The sequence below is a fragment of the Hippopotamus amphibius genome, chromosome 9 (genome assembly GCF_030028045.1).
Source record: "Hippopotamus amphibius kiboko isolate mHipAmp2 chromosome 9, mHipAmp2.hap2, whole genome shotgun sequence".
Lineage (NCBI taxonomy): Eukaryota > Metazoa > Chordata > Mammalia > Artiodactyla > Hippopotamidae > Hippopotamus > Hippopotamus amphibius.
In genome coordinates, this window is record NC_080194.1 from 51,032,303 (window position 1) to 51,054,928 (window position 22,626).

The 22,626-nt window shown below is 38.6% G+C and overlaps 1 protein-coding gene across 2 annotated transcripts in view; it reads left to right on the forward strand.

Annotated features, from left to right (window-relative positions):
• Window positions 1–434: 434 nt before the first annotated feature.
• PGR (progesterone receptor) overlaps window positions 435–22,626 on the forward strand; it is a 91,486-nt gene continuing 69,294 nt past the window's right edge. The window contains exons 1-2 of one of the 2 annotated variants that reach the window (XM_057749217.1): window positions 435–3,042; window positions 4,272–4,423. In XM_057749217.1, coding sequence (XP_057605200.1) covers window positions 1,406–3,042; window positions 4,272–4,423 — 1,789 coding nt within the window. In that variant the 5' untranslated portion in view covers window positions 435–1,405. The remainder of the gene's footprint in view (window positions 3,043–4,271; window positions 4,424–22,626) is intronic. The other variant, XM_057749218.1, reaches the window with a different exon arrangement.

Below are 22,626 nucleotides of genomic sequence, written 5' to 3' on the forward strand. Positions count from 1 at the left end.
AAGAGGTGCTCTACTGAAAAAACTCAAAGATTATTTTTAAGAATAAGAATGCCAAGAGGAGAAAAATACAATTTCAACACCTCTATTGAGGAATTTAAGATGCAGCACAGGCAATAAGCTGGAGCTAAAGGAAACTTTCCTTATTTGTTAAAATTGGAATGCATTCCTTAGGACAAATCAAAGTGTGACACACAACATCCAAATTTCCTATACAGGTAGATAAGTGTTATCAACTACCTCCCACGCCCAAATTTCTCTGCCACATTGAGGACTGTTCAAGAGGAGCAGGACATGTGGTTGTAGCAACAGAGATGTGAAAGGACTCACTTTTATGTAAGTCATAAGAGAGAAAATCTCTTTCATGTTATTTAGGATCATCCTTGATAGATTTATTCTGAAAAATAATACACATAGCCAAATATCTTCCTCTATATAAAATCTTCACAAAACTGAAACCCTGAGAATTCGCTTTTCCAGTTTGGGCATAATTCTTAATTGGTAATACAAAATCTAATATGCCTAGGAAGTTCCATCCCACAGTACCTGTTATTCAGTCTAGCGGTTGGAAATACCAACTCCACAATTTCAGACCTGGTCCATAATTGGGGCAGGGAGGGGATCTGGGCGGGGCCTCCAGATACTGAGGAGGCGTTGTTAGAAAGCTGTGGGGCTAGCCTACTGGCTGTCACTACTCCAGTTAAGCCTTGCAGTATTTGAGTGAGCAAGGGTCTGGTGTGAGAGCAGCAATCTCAGTGACAACTAGTTTCACTTGGCATTTGAGTGGAACTGCAACTACAGGCGTTTCGTCCCCCCGGACTTCCGAGAAATGTAAGAGCTGCAGAGATGACTGTCGCCAGCTATAGGGAGCCGGCAGAAACAAGACAGTTCCTGAGGATGGGCTGTGCCGAGAGACCAAAGTAGCCCCAGGGTTATAGTGAGAAGGGAAGTGGAACACAGTCAGGGATTGGGAGCAACACGGAGAAAAAGTCGAGAGAGCCGCTTGTAACTGCTTTCGAAGCCGCCGCCACTCTAGTGCTGACTTGTGAGTACTCTGCGTCTCCTGTCCGCAGACTGAAGTCGGGGAACTCTCTCGGAGAACTCTCCCGGTTAGGAAACGAGATCCCTGCAACTGCCTTCGCCTGGTCTCCCCACCTCTACTTCAAGGACTGAGCAACTGCCACCCCTCCCCTGCCTACCCCACAGAGGGCAAGGGCAGTAGCTGATCGGTGCCGCCCCCTTCCGACCCAGGAGGTGGAGATTTCACCCTCCTCTCCTCCGTGCGGTCCAGCCAAATTCAACACCTATTTTCTCCTCCCGCTGCTCCTATATTCCTGACACCCCCTCGTCCTTCCCCTATCCCTCCTCCCCAAAGACAGGGGAGGAGAAAAGGGGAGTCCAGGTCGTCATGACTGAGCTGAAGGCAAAGGATCCCCGGGCTCCCCACGTGGCGGGCAGAGCGCCCTCCCCCACCCAGGTCGGATCCCCTCTGCTGGGACGCCCGGACACAGGACCCTTTCAGACGAGCGAGACCTCTGACACGTCGCCCGCAGCCTCGGTCATACCCCTCTCCCTGGACGGGCTGCTCTTCCCGCGGCCCTGCCAGGGTCAGGACCCAGACGGGAAGACTCAGGACCAGCAGTCGCTGTCAGACGTGGAGGGGGCGTATTCCAGAGTTGAAGCCACAGAGCGGGCTGGAGGTGGCAGCTCTAGACCCCCAGAAAAGGACAGCGGGCTCCTGGACAGTGTCTTGGACACGCTACTGGCGCCCTCGGGTCCCGGGCAGAGCCACGGCAGCCCGCCCGTCTGCGACGCCACCAGCCCTTGGTGCCTGTTTGGTCCCGAGCTTCCCCAAGACGCCCGGACTGCCCCTGCCACCCAGGGGGTATTGCCCCCGCTCATGAGCCGGCCAGAGGGCAAGGCTGGCGACAGCTCCGGGACGGCAGCTGCCCAGAAAGTGCTGGCCAGGGGCCTGGCACCGTCCCGGCAGCTGCTGCCCCCGACGGCCGGAAGCCATCACTGGCCCGGGGCCGCAGTGAAGCCCTCTCCGCTGCCCGCTGTGGTGGAGGTGGAGGAGGAGGATGGCTCCGAGTCCGAGGGCTCCGTCAGTCCGCCTCTGAAGGGTAAACCCCGGCCTGCGGGAGGCCCGGCGGCCGGAGGGGGAGCCGCGACCGCTGCTCCTGGGACGGCCGCAGGAGGCGTCGTCGTGGTCCCCAAGGAAGATTCCCGCTTCTCGGCGCCCAGGGTGGCCCTGGCGGAGCACGACGTGCCAGCGGCGCCCGGGCGCTCCCAGCTGGCCACTACGGTGATGGATTTTATCCACGTGCCCATCCTGCCGCTCAACTCGGCCTTCCTGGCCGCCCGCACCCGGCAGCTGCTAGAGGGGGATAACTACGACGGCGGGGCCGCGGCTGTCAGCGCCTTTGCCCCGCCGCGGGGCTCGCCCTCGGCCTCGGCCGCCCAGGTCGCGGCCGGCGACTTCCCCGACTGCGCGTACCCGCCCGACGCCGAGCCCAAGGACGACGCGTTCCCGCTCTACGGCGACTTCCAGCCGCCGGCCCTGAAGATCAAGGAGGAAGAGGAGGGCGCCGAGGCCGCCGCGCGCTCCCCGCGGCCGTACCTGGTGGCGGGGGCCAACCCCGCCGTCTTCCCGGATTTCCCGCTGGCTCCGCCGACGCTGCCTCCGCGAGCGCCGTCGTCCAGACCCGGGGATGCGGCGGCGGCCACCGCACCCGCCGGTGCCTCTGCCTCGTCCGCGTCCTCGTCGGGGTCGACCCTGGAGTGTATCCTGTACAAGGCGGAGGGCGCGCCACCCCAGCAGGGCCCGTTCGCGCCGCCGCCCTGCAAGGCGCCGGGCGCGGGAGCCTGCCTGCTGCCGCGGGACGGCCTGCCGTCCACCTCGGCCTCGGCCGCCGGCGCTGCCGGGGCGGCCCCTGCGCTCTACCCGCCGCTCGGCCTCAACGGGCTCCCGCAGCTCGGCTACCAGGCGGCGGTGCTCAAGGAGGGCCTGCCGCAGGTCTACCAGCCCTATCTCAACTACCTGAGGTGAGGGCCCGGGGCGGGGCGCGCCCGGCGCGTCGCGAGGGCTGCGGTCCGGCCGTTCGCAGCCGCTAGCTCCCGGCCCTGCGCGCCCGGCTCCGGCTCCCCCGAGTGGCCGCGAGGGGGGTGGGTGGCCGAGGCGGGGCGCAGCACAGGTTGGCTTTCTTTTCCTTATCTCCGCTCCTCATTTTTTGGGGGGACCCCAGAGGGGCGCAGAATATGCCGTTTCTGGAGCGTGCCTCCCCGAAAATGTGTTTCCAAACTTTCCAGAATCTGCGCGACCCCGAGGCGAAACCAGCCGTGATTTCTAAAGTGCAGCGTCACTGTAGGTCCGCTGTAGCCGCGCGGAGCGGAAAGGGTGCGGCGAGTCGGGGGCTTTATAAAATGCTTTTCTTCGTACAACAGTTACTGGGAATCTGTCTTGGAGAGGAGACATTAACGGACGGTTCTCCCGGGAGGGGTGGCGCTGGATGTCGGGGAGCGGGCCAGAACAAAAAGCAGAACCATCTTAGGGGTCTGGACACTTAATCGCTTCATTTTCATACGAATCTCAAGATTAAAATTAATATGCGTGTAATATGTTTACATTATGGATTTAAGCATCAATCACTGCAGTACATTGTATTCTAATATCGTTTCGAGTTCGCTACAACTTTTTTTCATTAAAAAACATTTTCATTTACATACGGGAGTAATGGAATTTTAAAGGGGAAAAAAAAGAGTGCTCTCGGTTTGGAATCTTGTGTTTTGAATAGTCAAAACAGTGTCAGTATATTGAACAATACTTTAAAATGACAAACACATATACTTGTTTAATTCAAGAGTGGTTTTAAAAACCAAAAAGCATTGCTAAGTATGATTGTACCACGTTTGTTACCCAGCGTACAACAAGGTCATAACATTTAGTTTGTCAAAGACTACATTGATTCTCTATAAGGAGTTTTGTAGAAAGATTTTTTTTCCTGAACATAAAATTATATATTATTTTATTCTTCCTTCGTGTTGCTCCTGATGAATGGCTAATAAGTTGCAAATCTGATTAATCCAGTAACAGGTAGTACATCAAGTTTACTTTGCATGTCTTTCAAGTGTGTGTGTGTGTGTATATATATACATATATATACGGTTTTATTTTTAAAAACCCTTTCACTCTGTCAATTCTGGATTAAGAAAACTTTAGTATTAGATAGTGGTGCACCTAAAAATAAATGGAGTACTTTGTTTTGCATTTCAAGGCCGGATTCAGAAGCCAGCCAGAGCCCACAGTACAGCTTCGAGTCATTACCTCAGAAGATTTGTTTAATCTGTGGGGATGAAGCATCAGGCTGTCATTATGGTGTCCTTACCTGTGGGAGCTGTAAGGTCTTCTTTAAAAGGGCAATGGAAGGTAGGCTCCTTTCCCCGTTCCTTTCTTGTTGGTTTAATTGTAAACGGAGACCATCTAATATTTTATAGATTTTAATTAGCTCTTGTTTCTTCTAAGAAATGGAGATATTTCCATATAACTTAAAATATATGATGATGCTTTAATAATATATTTTTATTTATAATACTCCATATTGGTTGGATATTATAATTGCTACTATTTGACTAACACTTTTAATATTAGACACAAGTCATGCTAATCTTGGGAACAATGCTAATATTGTTCATTAACTATTTAACTTTAAAGAAACAGCTTTGTTCTGATTGTGTTTTTACATTTCTATCATATATTTATATATAATATATACTAAATTAAAAATTTCTTTCAAAAGAAAAATGGTGAAACTCAAAATTATACATGTACATATATATGATGCATTTACAAATTTTCTACATGATTTCGTCTTTTCTCTACATATATGTTTGTGTAATAATTATATAATGGATATTCTGAAAATTTTAAAAGTTTCCTTTTTGTTTAGTATATTTTTGTAAGCGTATAAGGAAATAGGCATAAACAGTTTAAGGCAAAAGAAAAAGTCGGACATCACAGAATGTAATTTCTGAAAAAGTATTTTTCTTTAAGTATGGCTTTTATGTTTTTAAAATCATCAAATTACATATTTACCTAATGATTTTGGATCGACTTGCATAGTGTATTTCAGGCTTGAACTTTCATAGAATATATGTTAATTTCTCTTTCTATCTACACTAAACTCTAAGCAGCCAAACACTTTTATATTTGAAGATAGAAATCCATTTAAACATCATTTCACATTTGAATTCTAGCAATGTGTATTTTGTAACAAGCTGACATGAGTTTAGGATTCTCTCTGGAGTTCTGAGATCACACCTAGACAAGGAACCAAAGATCCAAATGTCTGCTTTTTTTGCTTCCTGTTTGTGAGTTTTCTAATTCCAAGAGCCCTCTACTTGTATAAGTAGTAAAGGAGAGAATGGGGAGTTTTTAGCTTAAGGGAGCATTCAGAGGAGTTGACATGCATATTTAATACACATTTACACCAAAAGAATATTAACCCAAAAGATTTTTAACCAAAAAATTCACTATCCCTATAGATAGCTAACATATAATTCTTTACAACTATTATGCCCTTTTGATGAAAATGATTCCCAGCTATTTGTTAATGATATGTGTATCCCTCCTACTGCAATTAATTCTTCATAAAAAATAATTACTTTGTGTATTTCTAGAACATATTTGTTTTCCACAAAGGATGAATGTATTTAACTGATGTTGAACATGTGTATTCAGCTTCAGGGGAGTTTAAATTAGTTGAGGTACTGTGACAAGTGGGTTTGTTAGAAAATGGGACAACTGAGAGTAGCCTTAACTTTCCCACTGATGTCATTTAGTCATAGTTACAGTTCAGAGTCCTTTGTGTGGAAGAGTTGATTCTCCAGTGCGTAATTGGAGTTACTATTCCCATTTGACTTCTTGAACATTCCCCTCTGTGTTAATATGATTTTTTAAAATGTTTACAGCCTCCTTAGTCTAATTTTTAAGCAAATAACCCCCTTGGAATCCCCTAGAAGCCAGTTTATTCTAGCCCAGCTCCCTCTTCTTATAGATAACACATCTCAAAGACTTGTTTCTAAAGAGCATACAACTAGTTGGTAGCTGATTGTCAGGCAGGATAGATTAGATTTTCTTTAATTGCAGTGCTTATAAATCAGAGATGGTATGCAAAAGTAAGTATACGATAGATGCTACTTAATTCTTGCAAAAGTGCACATAGGACCAGGAATACTGTAATTAAAATATAAATGCTTTCACATCTTTATTATCAGAATAGCATCCTAAACATGTCTTCCCAAATTTACTCTTAGAAAGCATTTGTCGGACCACTACTGTTGGCGTGGTTCTGTTTTAGTTTTGAGTAGTAGAAATGAAATACCTTTATTCAGCAATATTTACAGAGGAGCTCAAGATAAATGTTGATAAGTCATTCATTTGGCTATTAAAGGACCAGTAAGATTATTGATCTCTGGACATTGAGGAGAGCTTGAAGGTGTATATATTCAAGGAAGAATGAAGAGATTAAGATTAGACTGACTAAAACTTGAATATTCACATTAGAAAATTTTCAGAGTTAAAGGTTAGGAAGTTTGATTGCCGTTGTTTGGTTGAATCAGTGATTTAAGGCAAGAATATAGAAGGTTCTAGGAGTTTTCAAGAGTGAGAAAAATGAGTAGAAGAATCTTTGTAATTGGAGAGAAATACTAGGTTTAGTGTGTGATGGAGTTAAAGTAGGGCTGTGTGATGAGCTGCTCCAAGCTGCAACTATATGTGGATGCCAATATGTCCAGAAATTGGAAGTCAGTAGTCAACAATATGGATATTAATGTTACCAAGGATAATGATAATAATGGCCTTCAAGAGTGCCAGTGCCACTTTCTACATGCCAGTGACTATTTAAGTGTTTCATGGATCTTAATTCATTTAAGCTTAATAATGCAGACATTATTATTACTTTTAATTTACAAATGAGTAAACTGAAGTCCAGAGATGTTAAATTGCCTTAGGCAGTGGTAGAGTAGGATTTAAATCCAAAGGGTGTGATTCCAGAATCTGTGCCCTCCACCACTATACTTTCTTTTTCATAATAGGAAATTGAGTTTAAATTCCAAAAAGAAAGCGTAGAGGGTTGGAAGAAAAAATGTGAGCCAAGTTATAAAACATCTAGGAAGGTAAAAGCAAATCCTAATGGAGACTGCAAGATCAAGGGTGATTAGAAGTGTGTGACGTAAATGGATGGGTGACACTAACTCCACATTTAGGGCAGCAATGAGAAGACACTGTCAAGGGCCAAGAGCCAGTTTCCCCACGTCTCCTCCAAGTTAGAAGTGGGAGACAATAATGCCTATAAAGAAGTCATCCAGGAAAACTGGGTTTCTCTTGGTATGAGACAGAAAAGAGAAGAGGCAGAGAAAAAAAGACACCACTCAGGAAGTAGAGGTAGGGGGTGGGGAGAAATGACCTCTCCTAAGCATTTAAAAAAAAAAAAAAAAAAAAAAAAGCGCAGAAAAGTAATTGGTTGAGTAGCCCATTGCATTCCTTTACTAATACTAGGAGTGAACCAGGAAGTGGTCAGAAATTGCCATAATACCTTTCAAGGAGAAGTCCTAATGACCTGCCAGTCCTATAAATGCAGGCTACTGGCCTCGTATTATGAAGGAAAAAATCATTTCTCACTGGTTTACCTCTGCATGCACTGTGATTAGCTCAGTGCTAGGAATATACTAAACATTCAGTATATAACTGTTTGCTAAATGAACAGATGATGGCAAGCTCTTTGCATGTTTTACACTATGACAGGATTTGTAGTGAATACATTTGATGGAATATGGTTGGGAAATATTGTAATATAGTTGAAACATACTATTTAGAAGATACTAGGCTAAGTAGGTATTGATGAATTTTTAATTATATTACATTGTCTCATTTTTTCTATCTTTATTGAGGTGTAACTGACAAAATTGTAAGATATTTAAAGTGTACAATGTGATGATTTGATATATATGTGCATGGTAAAATAATCCCCGCCCATCAAGTTAATTAACATATCTAGCACCTCAGTTATTTGCCTTTCTTTTTGGCAAAAACATTTAAATTCTACTCTCTTAGCAAATTTCAATTATACAGTACTGTGCAATATTATCATAGTCTTGATGTTATACATTAGATCATCAGACCTTATTCACCTTATACCTGAAAGTTTGTATCCTTTTACCAACCTCTTCCTATTTACTCCATCCTCCAGCCCCTGGTAACCACTTCTCTGCTCTCTGTTTCTATGAATTCAACTTACTTTTTTGATTCCACATGTACATGAGACCATGTGGTATTTGTCTTTCTCTGTCTGGCTTATTTCACTTAGCATAAGGTACTTCATGTTTATCTAATTTTTTGTTCATGTATTAATTAACCAAATATTTATTGAATGTATGTCAGACACTATGCTAGGTGCTAGTTGAAAAGCAGTAAAACAGGACAGACCTAACTAGCTGCAGCGCTATTGGAATTTTTAGTGTAGTGGAGGAAAGGGACATTGTATCAATTAGCATGCATGTAACAACTTACAGATTTGCTAAGTGAATGGGTTATGCCTGGACAGCTAGAGAATTGACCCATCCTACAGAAGCTGGGGATGGGGGGAAAAGCCTTTTAGAATTAGAAAGACACCATCATAAGCAGACCACAGAGGAAACTGAACAGAAGTGAAGTATTTTTAAGAATAACATATATCTTTCTGGATTTGAGTAGAGTTGATGTCATAGTCTAAAAATGAAAACTAATTTGGTAGCATCGTTCTCCCTTGGTATGACTTCCAAAACAGAAACAATGAACATTCAAATTTTTTAAAGATTTTATTATTTTTTAGAGCAATTTTAGATTTACAGCAAACTTGAGAGGAAGGTACAGAGATTTCCCATGTACCTCCTACCATGACACGTGCATACCTTGACCTGTTATCAAAATCCTGCACCATCTGTTGCATGGTACATTTGTTGCAACTGATGAACCTACATTGACACATCATAATCACCAAAAGTCCATACTTTACGTTAGGGTTCACTCTTGGTTTTGTAACATTCAGTGGGTTTGGACAAGTGGATAATGACATGTATCTGTGGTTAGTGTATCATATGGAGTATTTTCATTACCTCCCCAAATCCTCTGTGCTCTGCCTGTTTACCCCTTCCTCCTCCCCAGCTCTTGTCAACCACTAATATTTATATTGTCTCCATAGTTTTGCCTTTTCCAGAATGTCATATAGTTGGAATCATACAGTAGACCTTTTCAGATTTGCTTTTTCCCTTAGCAGTATGCATTTACGTTTCCTCCATGTGAAAAGTTCATCTCTTTTTAGTGCTGTGTAACATTCCATTGTCTGGATATTCCACAGTTTAATTATCCATTCACCTACTGAAGGTGCTGGGTTGCTTCCAGGTTTTGGCAATTATGAATACAGCTACTATAAAGATCTGTCTGCAGGTATTTGTGTGAACATCAGTTTTCAATTCCTCAGGGCAAATACCAAGAAGTGTAATTGCTTGGTTGTGTGGTAAGAGTATGTTTAGTTTTGTAAGAAACCACCAAATTATCTTCCCAAGTGGCTGTACCATTTCCGTTCCCACTGGCAATAAACAAGTGTTCCTCTTGTTCCACATCTTGCCAGCATTTATGGTTCTCAGTGCTTCAGATTTTGACCACTCTAACAGCTGTATAGTAGTCACTTATTATTGTTTTCAATTAAATTTCCATGATGACATATGTGAAGTATGTTTTCATATGCTTATTTGACATCTGTATATCTTCTTTGCTGAGGTCTTTGGCCCATTTTTTAATTGGGTTGTTTTCTTTCTGTTGAGTTTTAAGAGGGTTTTTATTTTGTTTTGTTTTGTATATTTTGGATAACAGACTATCAGATATGTATTTTGCAAATATTTTCTCCCACTCTGTCTTTTTATTCTCTTGGCAGTGTCTTTCACAGAAAATTTTACTTTTAATGAAATCTGGTTTCTCAATTCTTTCTTTGATGGATTATGACTTTGGTATAATATCTAAAAATTTATCACCAAACTCAAGGTCTTCTGGATTTGCTCCTATGTTATCTTCCAGGAGTTTTATAGTTTTGCATTTTATATTTAGTTCTGTAGATTTTATGAAGGATGTAATGTCTGTGTCTAGATTGGCTTTTTTGCGTAAAGATGTCCAATTGTTCTAACAGTGTTGAAGAGACTGTCTTTTCTCCATTATATTGCCTGTACTTTGTTAAAGATAAGTTGACTATATTTATATGGTTCTATTTTTAGGCTGTCTCTTCTGTTCCATTGATCTATTTGTCTATTCTTTCACCACTACCACAATGTCTTGATTATTGTAGCTTTATCGTAAGTCTTAAAGTCAGGTACTCTCAGTCCTCCAGCTTCAATAGTGTGTTGCCTGTCTTGGGTCTTTTGTCTCTCCATGTAAGCTTTAGAATCTTTTGTTAATATCCATAAAACAGCCTTCTGGGACTTTGATTGGGCTTATATCTGTAGATTGTTCTGGGAAGAACTGAAATCTTAATATTGAATCTTCCTATCCATGAACATGGAATATCTCCCCATTTATTTAGTTCATTTATTTCATTTATTAGTTTTATGGTTTTCCTCATATAAACCTTGTACATATTTTGTTACATTTATACCTAAGTACTCATTTTTGGGGGTGCTAATGTAAATGGTATTCTGTTTTTAATTTAAATTTCCACTTGTTCATTTCTGGTACATAGGAAAGCAACTGCCTTTTGTATATTAGTCTAGTTCCAGGAGCTGTTCTGTCAGGTTTTTTTTTTATTTTCTGCAGAGAAGAACATATCATTTGCAAACAAAGACAGTTTTATCTCTTTCTTCCCGATGAGTATATCTCTTATTTTCTCTTTTTTGTTCTATTGCATTTGTAGGACTTCCACTACAGTGTTGAAAATGAGTGATGAGAGGAGATATCATTGTCTTGTTCCTAATCTAATGGAAAGTCTTCTAGTTTCTCACCATTAAGTATGACATTAGTTGCCGGTTTTTTGTAGATATTTTTTATTGAGTTGGGAAAGTTCCTCTCTATTCCTAGTTCACTAAGAAATTTTTTATGCATGTGTTGGATTTTGTCAAATGACTTTTCTGCATCTGTTGATATGATCAAATGATTTTTCTTTTTTAGCTTGTTAATGTGATGGAACACGTTAATATTTAAATGTTGAACCAGTGTTGCATACTTTGGTTAAATCCCATATGGTCATGATGTAGAATTACTTTTTTTTTTTTAATAAATTTATTTATTTATTTTATTTATATATTGGTTGTGTTGGGTCTTTGTTACTGCACATGGGCTTTCTCTAGTTGTGGTGAACGGGGGCTACTCTTCATTGTGGTTTGTGGACTCCTCATTGCAGTGGCTTCTCTTGTTGCGGAGTACAGCTTCAGTAGTTGCAGCACTTGGGCTCAGTAGTTACGGTTCATGGACTCCAGAGCACAATCTCAATAGTTGTGGCACACAGGCTTTATTGCTCCATGGCATGTGGGATCTTCCTGGAGCAGGAATCAGACTTGTGTCCCCTGCATTGGCAGGCAGATTCTTAACCACTGCACCACCTAGGAAGTCCCTAGAATTACTTTTATACTTTTTTGGATTTGATTTGCTAAGATTTTGTTGAGATTTTTTGCATCTGTATTCATGAAAGATATTAGTCTGTAGTTTCCTTATAATGTTTTTGTCTACTTTTGTATTAGGATAATGCTGGTCTCATAGAATGAGTTAAGAAGCATTCTTTCTGTTTTCATCTCTGAAAGAGAATGTAGAGAATTGGTATAATTTCTTCCTTAAATGTTTGGTAGAAATCACCATTGAACCCATCTGGATATGGTGCTTTCTGCTTTGGAAAGTTATTAATTATTGATTCAAATTCCTTAATAAATAAAGGCCTATTCAGATTGCCTATTTCTTCTTCTGTGAGTTTTAGCAGATTGTGACTCTCAAAGCATTGGTCCGTTTCATATAGGTTATCAAATTTGTAAGCATAGAGTTATTCATAGTATCTTTATTATTCATTTAATGTCCATAGAATCTATAGTGATGTGTCCTCTTTCATTTCTGATATTAGGAATTTGTGTCCTCTCTTTTTGTGTTGTTATCCTGTCTAGAGGCTTATTGATTTTATTGATCTTTTCAAAGAACCAGCTTTTGGTTTTGTTTATTTTCTTTATCCATTTCCTCTCTTCAATTTCATCAATTTCTGCTCTAATTTATTATTTCTTTTCTTCTACTTATTTGGCTTAATTTACTCTTTTTTTCTAGTTTCCTAAGGTTAAAATTTAGAAGATAGACTTTAGATCTTTTTTCTTTCCTAATATAATATTTAATGCTAAATATTTCCTTTTCTGATATATTTAATGCTAAAAACTTCTAAGCACTGCTTTTGATGTATACCACAGATTTTGGTATTTGTGTTTTCATTTTCATTTAGTTCAACATATTTTTAAATTTATCTTGAGATTTCTTCTTTGAATCATCTGTTATTTAAATCTCCTGTGCTTTGAAATTTTCCAGTTGTCTTTCTGTTATTAATTTCTAGTTTAGTTTCTTTGTGATGTAAGAACAAACATTGAATGATTTCTGTTCTCTAAATTTGTTAAGGTGTGTTTTATGGCCTGGTGTTAAGGTGTGTTTTATGTGGTTTATCTTGATGAATATTTCATGTGAGCTTGAGAAGAAGGCGTATTCTGCTGCTGTTGGATGAAGTAGTCTATAGATGTCAATTGTGTCTTGTTAATTGATGATGTTGTTGAATTCAACTATGTCCTTACTGATTTTCTGCTTGCTGTATCTATTTCTGATAGAGAGGTTTGAAGTGGCTGACAATAATAGTAGACTCATCTATTTCTCTTTGCAGTTACATCATTTTTACCACACAAAATTTTGATGATCTATTGTTAGATGCATACACATTAAGAATTGTTATGTCTTCTTGGAAAATTGGCCCCTTTATCATTATGTAATGACCCTCTTTATTTGTAATAATTATCCTTGCTTTGAAGTCTGCTCTGTTTGTTAAATTTTTTTTTTTGACAAACTCATGAATTATTTTTCCTGTCTTTGGAGCTCTATAGTGTTTTCTCCATCGTTTTTAGTCCACAAAATTATGCAACAATCCCTTCCACCATAATTTCTTTGTTTTATATTTGGGTTCTTGATAAGACAATTTACCAGTAATCTTATTTAATTTAATTTTCTTTCCATAGAATCAGCCCTATGGCAGTTTTCCTGTTACTCTAAAAATAAACATGTAGTAATTCACTGGACTTCACTTCTAAACTCTGTAAATAATGATAAACACTATTATTAATAGATAATAAGTTGGATAATTTATTCTCAAGCTGCAGGTCTCTCAGTTTAATAGTTAGCCTGAGTAGTAAGGTGGTTTTAAGTACAGTTTTGCATTATGACCCACTGACATAAGCCTCCACTTTACTGAAAAAGAAATGATGAGAAAGATGGTATTTGGTGTCTTCAGCTCAATATTTGGTTATGTAGGGTTCCCAAATTATCATTGCTTCCTCAGAACCTGCATCTTAATCCTACTGCAAGAACATGAAGGGGAAGTATTGGTATGAAGACATCTGTGCTAATGCTAACAAATAGTGCTCCGTTTCCAGCTTTTGAGTTGTTGTACTTTAAGTACTCAAGTAATGCAACAGTACATTCTCCTTAAAAAAAATCAAAACATTGCTAATGAGACATAATTCTCTTTATCAATATCTCTAATCTGTTCCATTCCCTACATTCTTCTATACCTCTATCTCAGTTTTTTATAATTTTGTGTGTGTGTGTGTAATATGTTGTTTTAGATGTTGATACATAAATGGTATCATATATCATAATTTATATATAACTCCTCATCTTATTTTTTTCATGAAACAATGACTTGAAGCCTTGTATGTTTATATATAGTTCTAGCTTGTTCTTTTAACTATTACATAATAGTTTATAAAATGAAAATCCTCTTATAAGGCGTTGCCATTACTTGAGTAAGCATTTTTTGCACTTGCCTGCTGGGTACATGCCTTGCTTCTCTTTCTAGAATATAATTAAGTATTTTGATGCTCTAAAATAAATCTAAATGAATTAAATGATTAGCTTGATTTATGATGCTAAAATGATTTATTTCATTAATTTATTCATTTCAGATACATGTATTGATACTTAATGCGTTTAAAGTTACTTGTGCTGGGAATACAATGATGAATGGGTATGCAGTCCATGTCTTTGACAGGTACAAAACCAAGAAGAAGAAAACAAAAACAAAACAAATGTCCTGGTGATCAATTAATGAACATGAGAATACACTGATATGAGTTATGCCAAAGCCAGGGATGCCCCAACCTAGGGTTCAATTAGAGAAATCTAGATGGATTGCAGATTTTTCCACTAATATATCCTAATGTAGTGTAAGAAGCTTATTCATTTAACACTGTACTGTACTTGACTATGACCAGGCACTGTTCTGAGTGCTTTATTGTATTAAGTCATTTAATTCCTCTAAGAGTCCCATGAGGTGGAGGTACTCTCACTATTTGTACTTCACCAGTGAGTGTACAGAAAGGTCACTACACAGTGTAGGGACCAAGATTCAAACACAGGGCATCTGACTCCAACTTCTGTGTTTTGTGTGCTTCTGTATTGTCTCTCCAGATTGTTTTGTACTTGAACAAATATTAATTACTTTATAATTTTTTAGACAAAAACATGATATTTTATGGGGAACTGGTTTTCAAGTTGTGCTCCTTAACTCGGTCCCATTCCTTCTTAGCCGAGAAGAGCTCCACTTTTGTCTGTTTATTTGGTTGACTTTTCCACTTAAGATTTTGTTTGAACGAAGAATTCTCTGCCAACGTTTTCGTTAAATACCACTGCATTGTGACAGGAAGGCCACAGTCAAGTGTTTACTCAGGTACTTGAGCCAATCCTACACAGTTTCTTGACTCAATTTGCTGAAAACTGTGTGACATCTGTGCAAAGACAGAACATTTGGTTAAGATTTCAAATCTAACTCTTCAGTATTCTAACAGAATATCAACATTGTCACCTGAAAATCACATCTAAGTTATAGAGCTCTATCTTTTGTCAGCAAAACAAACTGCAGGAAATCTTTCATCAGTAACTTCTTTAAAAGACTGATTGAAATGTTGATACCTAAGACAGAGACTTCAAAACAGAAACACAAATTTTTTAATTCTCTGGATTTTTAAACTTTATCCTCATTTAGAACATTGGAAAGTCACCTCTGTAATCTTCCATCTCTACCTAATTTGTAGAAGGGTAGATGAGCACAATCTCATTCTTGTTGCTGGATGACCCTCATGTAAGAAACTACATAATGCATACTTCACATAATTTATCAGCCTATTGTGTTTTTCTTTTTATTTTGACTTCTACAAAGCAAAGAAGTAAATTTTCATGCTGAATTTTTTGAAATGTGATTAACTTAAGGTTTCCGGTTTCATTCACAACTGCTACTACAGCCTCTGGTGTTATGTACTTTATACAACATTTTAAGAAATCGTATAATCTTTTTTTGAAGCATAGTACTCAATAATAATCATTATTTCTTAAGGGAAAATACTTCCTATGTTATTTTCTCTTCTGTGACATAGTGAGTTACTTATGAAATTGAATAAACAAGTAGTGAGTATGGACAATGAGCTCAATATTGTGGTGTAACCTTCGTAGGGAGATATAAAAATTAAAGTGTGAAAATAATGGTTATTATTTATTAAGTATTTACTAAATTTAGGCACTCTCCTAGTTTTTTACAGGTACTAACTTATTTAACCCACAGAACAATCCTGTCAGGCAGGTCCTGTTTTCCTCATGTTACAGATAAGGTTCATCGAGTTAGTGAGAAGTAGGGCAGAACTAAGTTCCTGGAGCTCATGCTCTTACTCTTTCTTGGATCCTTGTGACCTATACAGTAGAGGGGACAGTTCTTGATTTTAAGGAGCTTGTGGGCAGCCTACAGTTTAGTGCCTGATTAAATTCTTTGATGCAGACTTGAAGTGCCAAAGTGCATCAGGGAAGTAGTTACCAATATCTGTCATTACTGACTACCTGTGTAATAGAAACCATACTAAATGCTGTATATTCATCCTCTCTCTTCTTATCTCCAGATGTCTGAGCAGAGACTCACAAGTTAAGTAACTTACCAAAACTAGTAGATAATGCTGGAAGAGCTTATTTATTTCGTCCTGTAATAGTTCAAAAAGGTGATTTACTGGAAATAGTAGGATTTATTCACAACCTTTAAAAAATAAAGGTTAGGAATTAAGAAGCTTTCATTTTCAGATGGGTTATTCAATAAATGGTCTTGGAACTAAAAACTGGCTTATTATACAAAAGAAAAATTTCAGATGGGTCAACAATTTAAGTGTTAATTTTTAAGGATAAAGATTCAAAAGCATGGAAAGAAAAGGTGAAGGTATGTATAATATTGGAATGGCAAAACTGTTTAATATTGATGTGAAGTCCAGAATTCAAAATCAAATTTGGTCAAATTTGCTACATAAATAATTTTCTGTGTTTTCTATAAGGCAAAAAAAAAGAGAAAGTCTAATTGGAAAACTATTTGTAACACTTGTATAAATCAGAAGAATGTTATTGCTAAAATACAGAATGTTCTTACAAACCTTGTTCTTACAAAGAAAGAAAAGGTGAACAGCCAAAAAGAAAAATGAACAAAAGAGATGAAGACAACTCACAAAAGTCTACAGAAGTTAAAAAATGCTCAATGCAGAAGTAGTTATTACTGAGTAAAATAATAATGAGCACGCCAACAGCCAGATTGATAAAACAGTGAATAATGACCCCTTGAAAGCTGGAGGGCAATTTGATATTACCAAGTTGGTCCAACAATTCTACTTTTAGAAACTAGTCCTTAAGGAACTCTACAAATGTGTAGAAATGCTTATAGGTAGATGTTGAATACTACTTTATTTGCAATACTGAGACAATGAAAACAGTTTAAATGTTTGTTAATAGGCTAAGAAATTATGATACACCCTTGCAATAAATGTGGCATTTAGAAAGAGTAAGCTAGCTGTCTATATTTCAGATGTGAAAAGCCATCTTAAATATATGATTTTGTGAAAAAGCAAGTAACAGTATCATTTGAGGTAAAAATAATTACACCCATTTGATATTACTACGTATACAAAACTATCTGAAAAAAAATATACCAAACTGCTTACTGTTGGGATATGATATGATGATATGTTTTGTTCTTTAAACAAGAATTTCCTGAAGAGGCCACTATTGCACATCAACCCAGTGCCTGACTTCCCTCCACACTAGCTCTACCTAGTGTGAGCTGGGCTCTGCTCCCTTAGTGCTATCTAGTGGCAGTAGTGCACCACTTTTCACCTTCAGGCACCCAGGGAAGTTGAAAGAGACCAGAAAAGTGTGACACTTATGGCAGGAGAAAAGCCTGAGGTCACCTTGTGTCACAAATTAAGGGATGCAACCTGACTATATGGAGCCAAGAACTGACACAGGCCTGCAATTCTTTATCACAACCTCAGTATCCAAAAAGACCTCCAAACAAAAGTTTTGTTGTAGTCCCTTGACCGTAATGCCTGATCTGTCCTTGCCTGAATTCATTTGGCAGCAAAACCTGACCCAAACTTGTATTTTATAGACTGTGTGAATAGTCATACATTTTGCTGCATAAATATTAACGTGTTTATTATGAAGCTTTGCTCAACTATCTAAAATCTAAACACTTCTGAATTCTGAAACATATTCTCAAAAAGTTTTAGCAAAGAGATTTGGACAGGTACTAAGAAATAAATTCATAGATGTTTTGAACACAGTGCCCGCTGGAGTTTTGCAGTGTAGCAGCCCTGAAAATTACAATATTTACTAAACAATTATTGATATTTATTCTTCCTATACTTTTACTACTATGCTGGGTTCTGCAGAAGGCTACAACTGATAAATAAGGCATAACACCTAATCTCCTAGTTTTTAATTCCAGTAGGGAGATAAGACATAAACTGAATGTGGTTTGGATTTCTAGAGGAAAAAATATCATATTTAATTAGGCGGACCAAAATGTGTTTTTGTGGGGAAGATAGCATATTAGATGGACTGCTGAGAATGCATAGATTTGATAGCAAGAGTTATAATAATGGCTATTACAAACAAAAAGTATGAGCAGAAGCATAATTTGGCTAAAGCATAGAACATGGTCAGGGATCCAAGAATCTTTTGTCATTGTGATGGTTTTTTTCCTGGGGTGATTGCTCTCGTGAGATTTTCAAAGGGAGATTTTCAGAGGGATCACTGACACTCCCCAAAAAAGTTAGGTACCACCGCGATAGAGGAATGGTTAGAATAATTATTAAACAGAAGGTTAAAAAAATGTGGAATGACAAAATGTGATGTTTGGCAGTTAACTGAGTAGAGAATGAGATGCCCCTAAAATTTTTTGAGCACTGTAGTGGCATATTCCAATATGTAGCTTAGGAAATTTAATATGTCAGCAGTGTATGCGAAGGTTTGAGGTGTGGAAGTTATAAGCCCATGAGAGCAGTCTGGAGATGATGCATTATGGAACTGAGCCAGGATGGTGGCCCAGAAAAATGGGTTCAGTGGGTGGATGGGAGCCAAGATCAGTAGGATAACTCAAAGCTTCACAGAATGGGTGTCGGGGGCAGGGGAGGGGGGCGGGAGGGGAATGTAGGTAGAGAAACTCTGACCTAAAGAAAGAGGAAGTACATGATTATTTTATTAAATAAAAGAGTAATGTTGAAAATAGTGTTTAGGGAGGATTATCCTCAGAGCACCATGCAAAATGGATTTGAACAGAGGTTAGATGCCTTTGATTCAGAGAGATCACCTGTGGAGCTGACAAATAGATTATGAGATGTAGTTTAATTTCAAACTGTATATATTATATGCTACATGATATACTCGCCAGGATCTTGAAATAATATAATCTTCTGTGCACAGTATAACTTCTGAGAATTGAGACATTCTGGTCTATAAATTCACTTGTTTGTTCATTTATTCATTTATAAACAAAAACATGTATTCAGTGACTTCTTTGCACCAGGATTTGTAGTAGATATTGAAACTCAGAAATGAATGTCAAGTTTGTAATCTAGGGAGAAAGGAATAGAAATACATTATTAAATACAGTCTAGTAATATTTAGGGGAGGTATGAACTATGAATTGTGGAAGCATAGGATAGTGGGTAGCTAACTCTGGTGTCTAGTGACTGGGGGTGAAGGGGAGCAGTGTGAATCTTGCATAAGCATTAGATGAAAATATTCAATTTTTTACATGTTTATAATTTCAAAGCTGGTGGCAGTCTATAACAGTAGAGATCACGATGGTTGATCTTTCATTAAGCAGAGCACTTTAGGGAATGTTTCTTTATGCAAACGTCAGTCCAGAACAAACTTGGGGCTGGGGGAGATGACCATGTGAAGAACCGAACCTCTCTTTGTACAAATATAATATTAGAGGGTTGTCAGCTGGCAGCTGGTGCAAGAGGTAGGAAATAGAGAGAGGGCCTAATGACAGAGTAAAAGGCTAGGGTACAAAGAGAAATAAATGCCTGTGAGAAGTTCCCTATTACAGGGAATTGGATAAATCCCTAGGAGTGGTGAAGTCTGGCAGCAAATTTGGCATTATTTACTGCCTTGTGTTTTCATTACCCCCAGCTACCCTGAAACCTTAAGTGAACTTTCACTTTACGTTATCACTCTGTCTTCCTATTGCTTTGGGGAAGTGAAATAAGGTGGTAATGTCCAGTATGTGTGGCAAGGAGCCCAGAAAGAAAGGACTGCAGAATGAGCCATGAGCATTTATTAGGGTTGGAGTGAGCCATTTCTCCCCAAATATACTAGACCACCAGTTTTCTAATATGATGTACCCACCCCGGGGATGGTGCACTGAGATGTGTGAAGGAAATGTTATAACTTATATTTATTATTACTCAAAAATAAGAAATGAATCATTGATATCACTGCTATCTGTCCTAGCACACTCTTTCAAAGCATACATCAGAGGCTTTTGGAGCACAAGGCCTCCTAATGGAAATGCCCAAGTTCCGTGGTGCAAAGGTGTTGATGAATGCAAACTACCCCCCGTAATTCATGCTTAGGGTATGGCAGAGTACTTCAGCTTACCTGGATCTGCACAGAAGCCACAGATTAAAGATAATACCAATTAATTAAGCACAGTGAACAAGAACAATGGCAGGGCTGGAATTCCCCCTACCTCCAGTAATGTTCCTCAGATGTGATGCTCTAGACAATGTAGTCAGGCCCGTCATGAAATCGAAAAAATTAGAATTTATCCAGACAATTTGAAATATGGATTTATATACATTATCATAAAAATTGAACCTTGCTCTAAGAATATGTTTTGCTAGAGATCTTGGCTAATAACTATATGAATCCATTATTGTAAACCAGGCATTTAAAATTCAGTACTTAGAACCTGAAGACAAACCTGTGCAATTTTTTAGCAGTGTTTAAGGTCATGCGATACTCAATCTAGTCATTCACAAATTGCGTTTAACCTAATGAAAAATGTTTAGAAGCCTCCTTTGAAGGTTTCTAAGGAAAAACACACATACATAGGTTTTTGCTGCTTTTCCTACGATAGAATAAATAGCTGAAATAATACATCTAAAACAAAACAAAAAATACATGTAAAATAACAGGGTGGCAACTAAAATGCATTCAGCAGATACTTTTGGAAGATATATCAAAAACATTGCTGAAGATTTAAAGAAATAAATATTAGAAAAATTATAGTGTGGGAGGTTTATTAGACAAATGAAAGAACACAGAGTTTCACATGTCTTGGTTGGTATTACAATAAGTTACTGCCAAAAGGTAATCACCAAAAAATTTAATTCAGTAAAATTTGCAGTTGTGTTACTCGAGGGTAATGAAATGATTGGGGCAGGCTTACACACCCTGGTGGCTTGGATCTCAAGCAGTCCACTGTGCAGTCCAAATCCATGTAGTCTCAATTGTCATTTTTACACCATGCTTAAACCAGTGGTTTAAAACCAGTGGCTTTACACCAATGAAAAAGATTCTGGATCTCATAACAGAGAGTCCAAGAAGTCTGCTGGTTGGTTAGTACCCATTTTGTTGGTCTACCTAGAGGGATTAGCACATTTGAAGGTTGATGAGGTTGCCTGCCTTTTCTCTGCCAATCTCATTCTCCTCTTGATTTTTGAGAACAGGAGATGGCTGGAGGACAGGAGTTGTTTGAGAGTTAGAGTTTAGCTGAGTTAACATGATCTCATTATCAGTAGCTGCTTTATGATGAGGTTTAACTGGTTGCTAGGTTTTATTTCAGTGATGAAATATACAGAAAAAAGTGTTTTTGATGAGTCAGTAAACCAAAGATGTAGTCCAATAGTAATTGCCTTCTTTACTAAATGAATGTTTTATGGAAAGACTGCATAAACCACTGATAGGATTTTTGATGTGATATTTAAAAAAAGATTCAAATTAAGGTTACTGGTAGCATCATATATGAAATTCATTTACTGCTTCCTTCATAGGTAAGCTATATGTTGCAGCAAGTAAGTGGAAATTTTAAGTGAACAAAGCTCTGCAAGATGTCATTACTGTGGTCTGATTTTTAACACAAGACCCTTAAGATACAATAGAAGCATAATGATACTTTGCAACATAGTGAGGGATGAAAATGAAAATCTTTTTACCACAAGGTGGTTGCACAGTACTTTGAAGGAGTCATCAGATTTAAAGATAAGCTACATATATTCCTTTATAAAAGTATATGGGTTACAAATTGCAAACCTTTCCTGTGATGACAAGTGTGTCAATAGCATGCTACTTAGCAGAAGGGACACTTCATCTGCCCCTTCAAGTTAGAGACAGTGTTTATGATAGAAAAACAAAAGTGACTCCCTTTTGCAAGACATCTTTGTGATGTGGAGAGCATTTTGAAAAACAGGTGTCTGTAGATGATTCTGTTATTTATTTTGTTGTGAAGGCATCATGACTACATTATAGATAAACAGTTTCATAACTACCTACACTTGGAAATAGAATTTTCTAACTTCATAAATCTTTCAGAGTGTCAATGGTTATTATATTTTGTAGTAATTGTGGCATTTATGTAACACTTATTACATACCAGGAACTTTGCTACGTATAGTACATGAAGCACAAAGTGGTTAAATCACTTGCACAGGCAAATAATGAATAAATGGCAAAGCTGAGATTGAAACCCAGAGAACCTTCTCTCTTATCCATTACATTTCTTCTTATCCATTATTTACTGTCTCTTTGTCCTAATTATTTGTAATGAAAACTAATTTACGTTAGGGAGAGTAAAAAATTGCTAGTTGGATTTCAGGGGGAAAGAAACTTTGTACAATTGGTAGGTGGAATTGAAAAATGAATATAAATAATCTGTCCTGCAAACAGTCCATCCATGGTTTGTGGATGACTATCTTCTACCTTCTCCTTCTGAGCCCTCCAGCACTCTCCCATCCTCACTTTCAGCTGATGACCTTGCTTCCTAATTTTTCTGAGAAAACTTCCAGAAACTG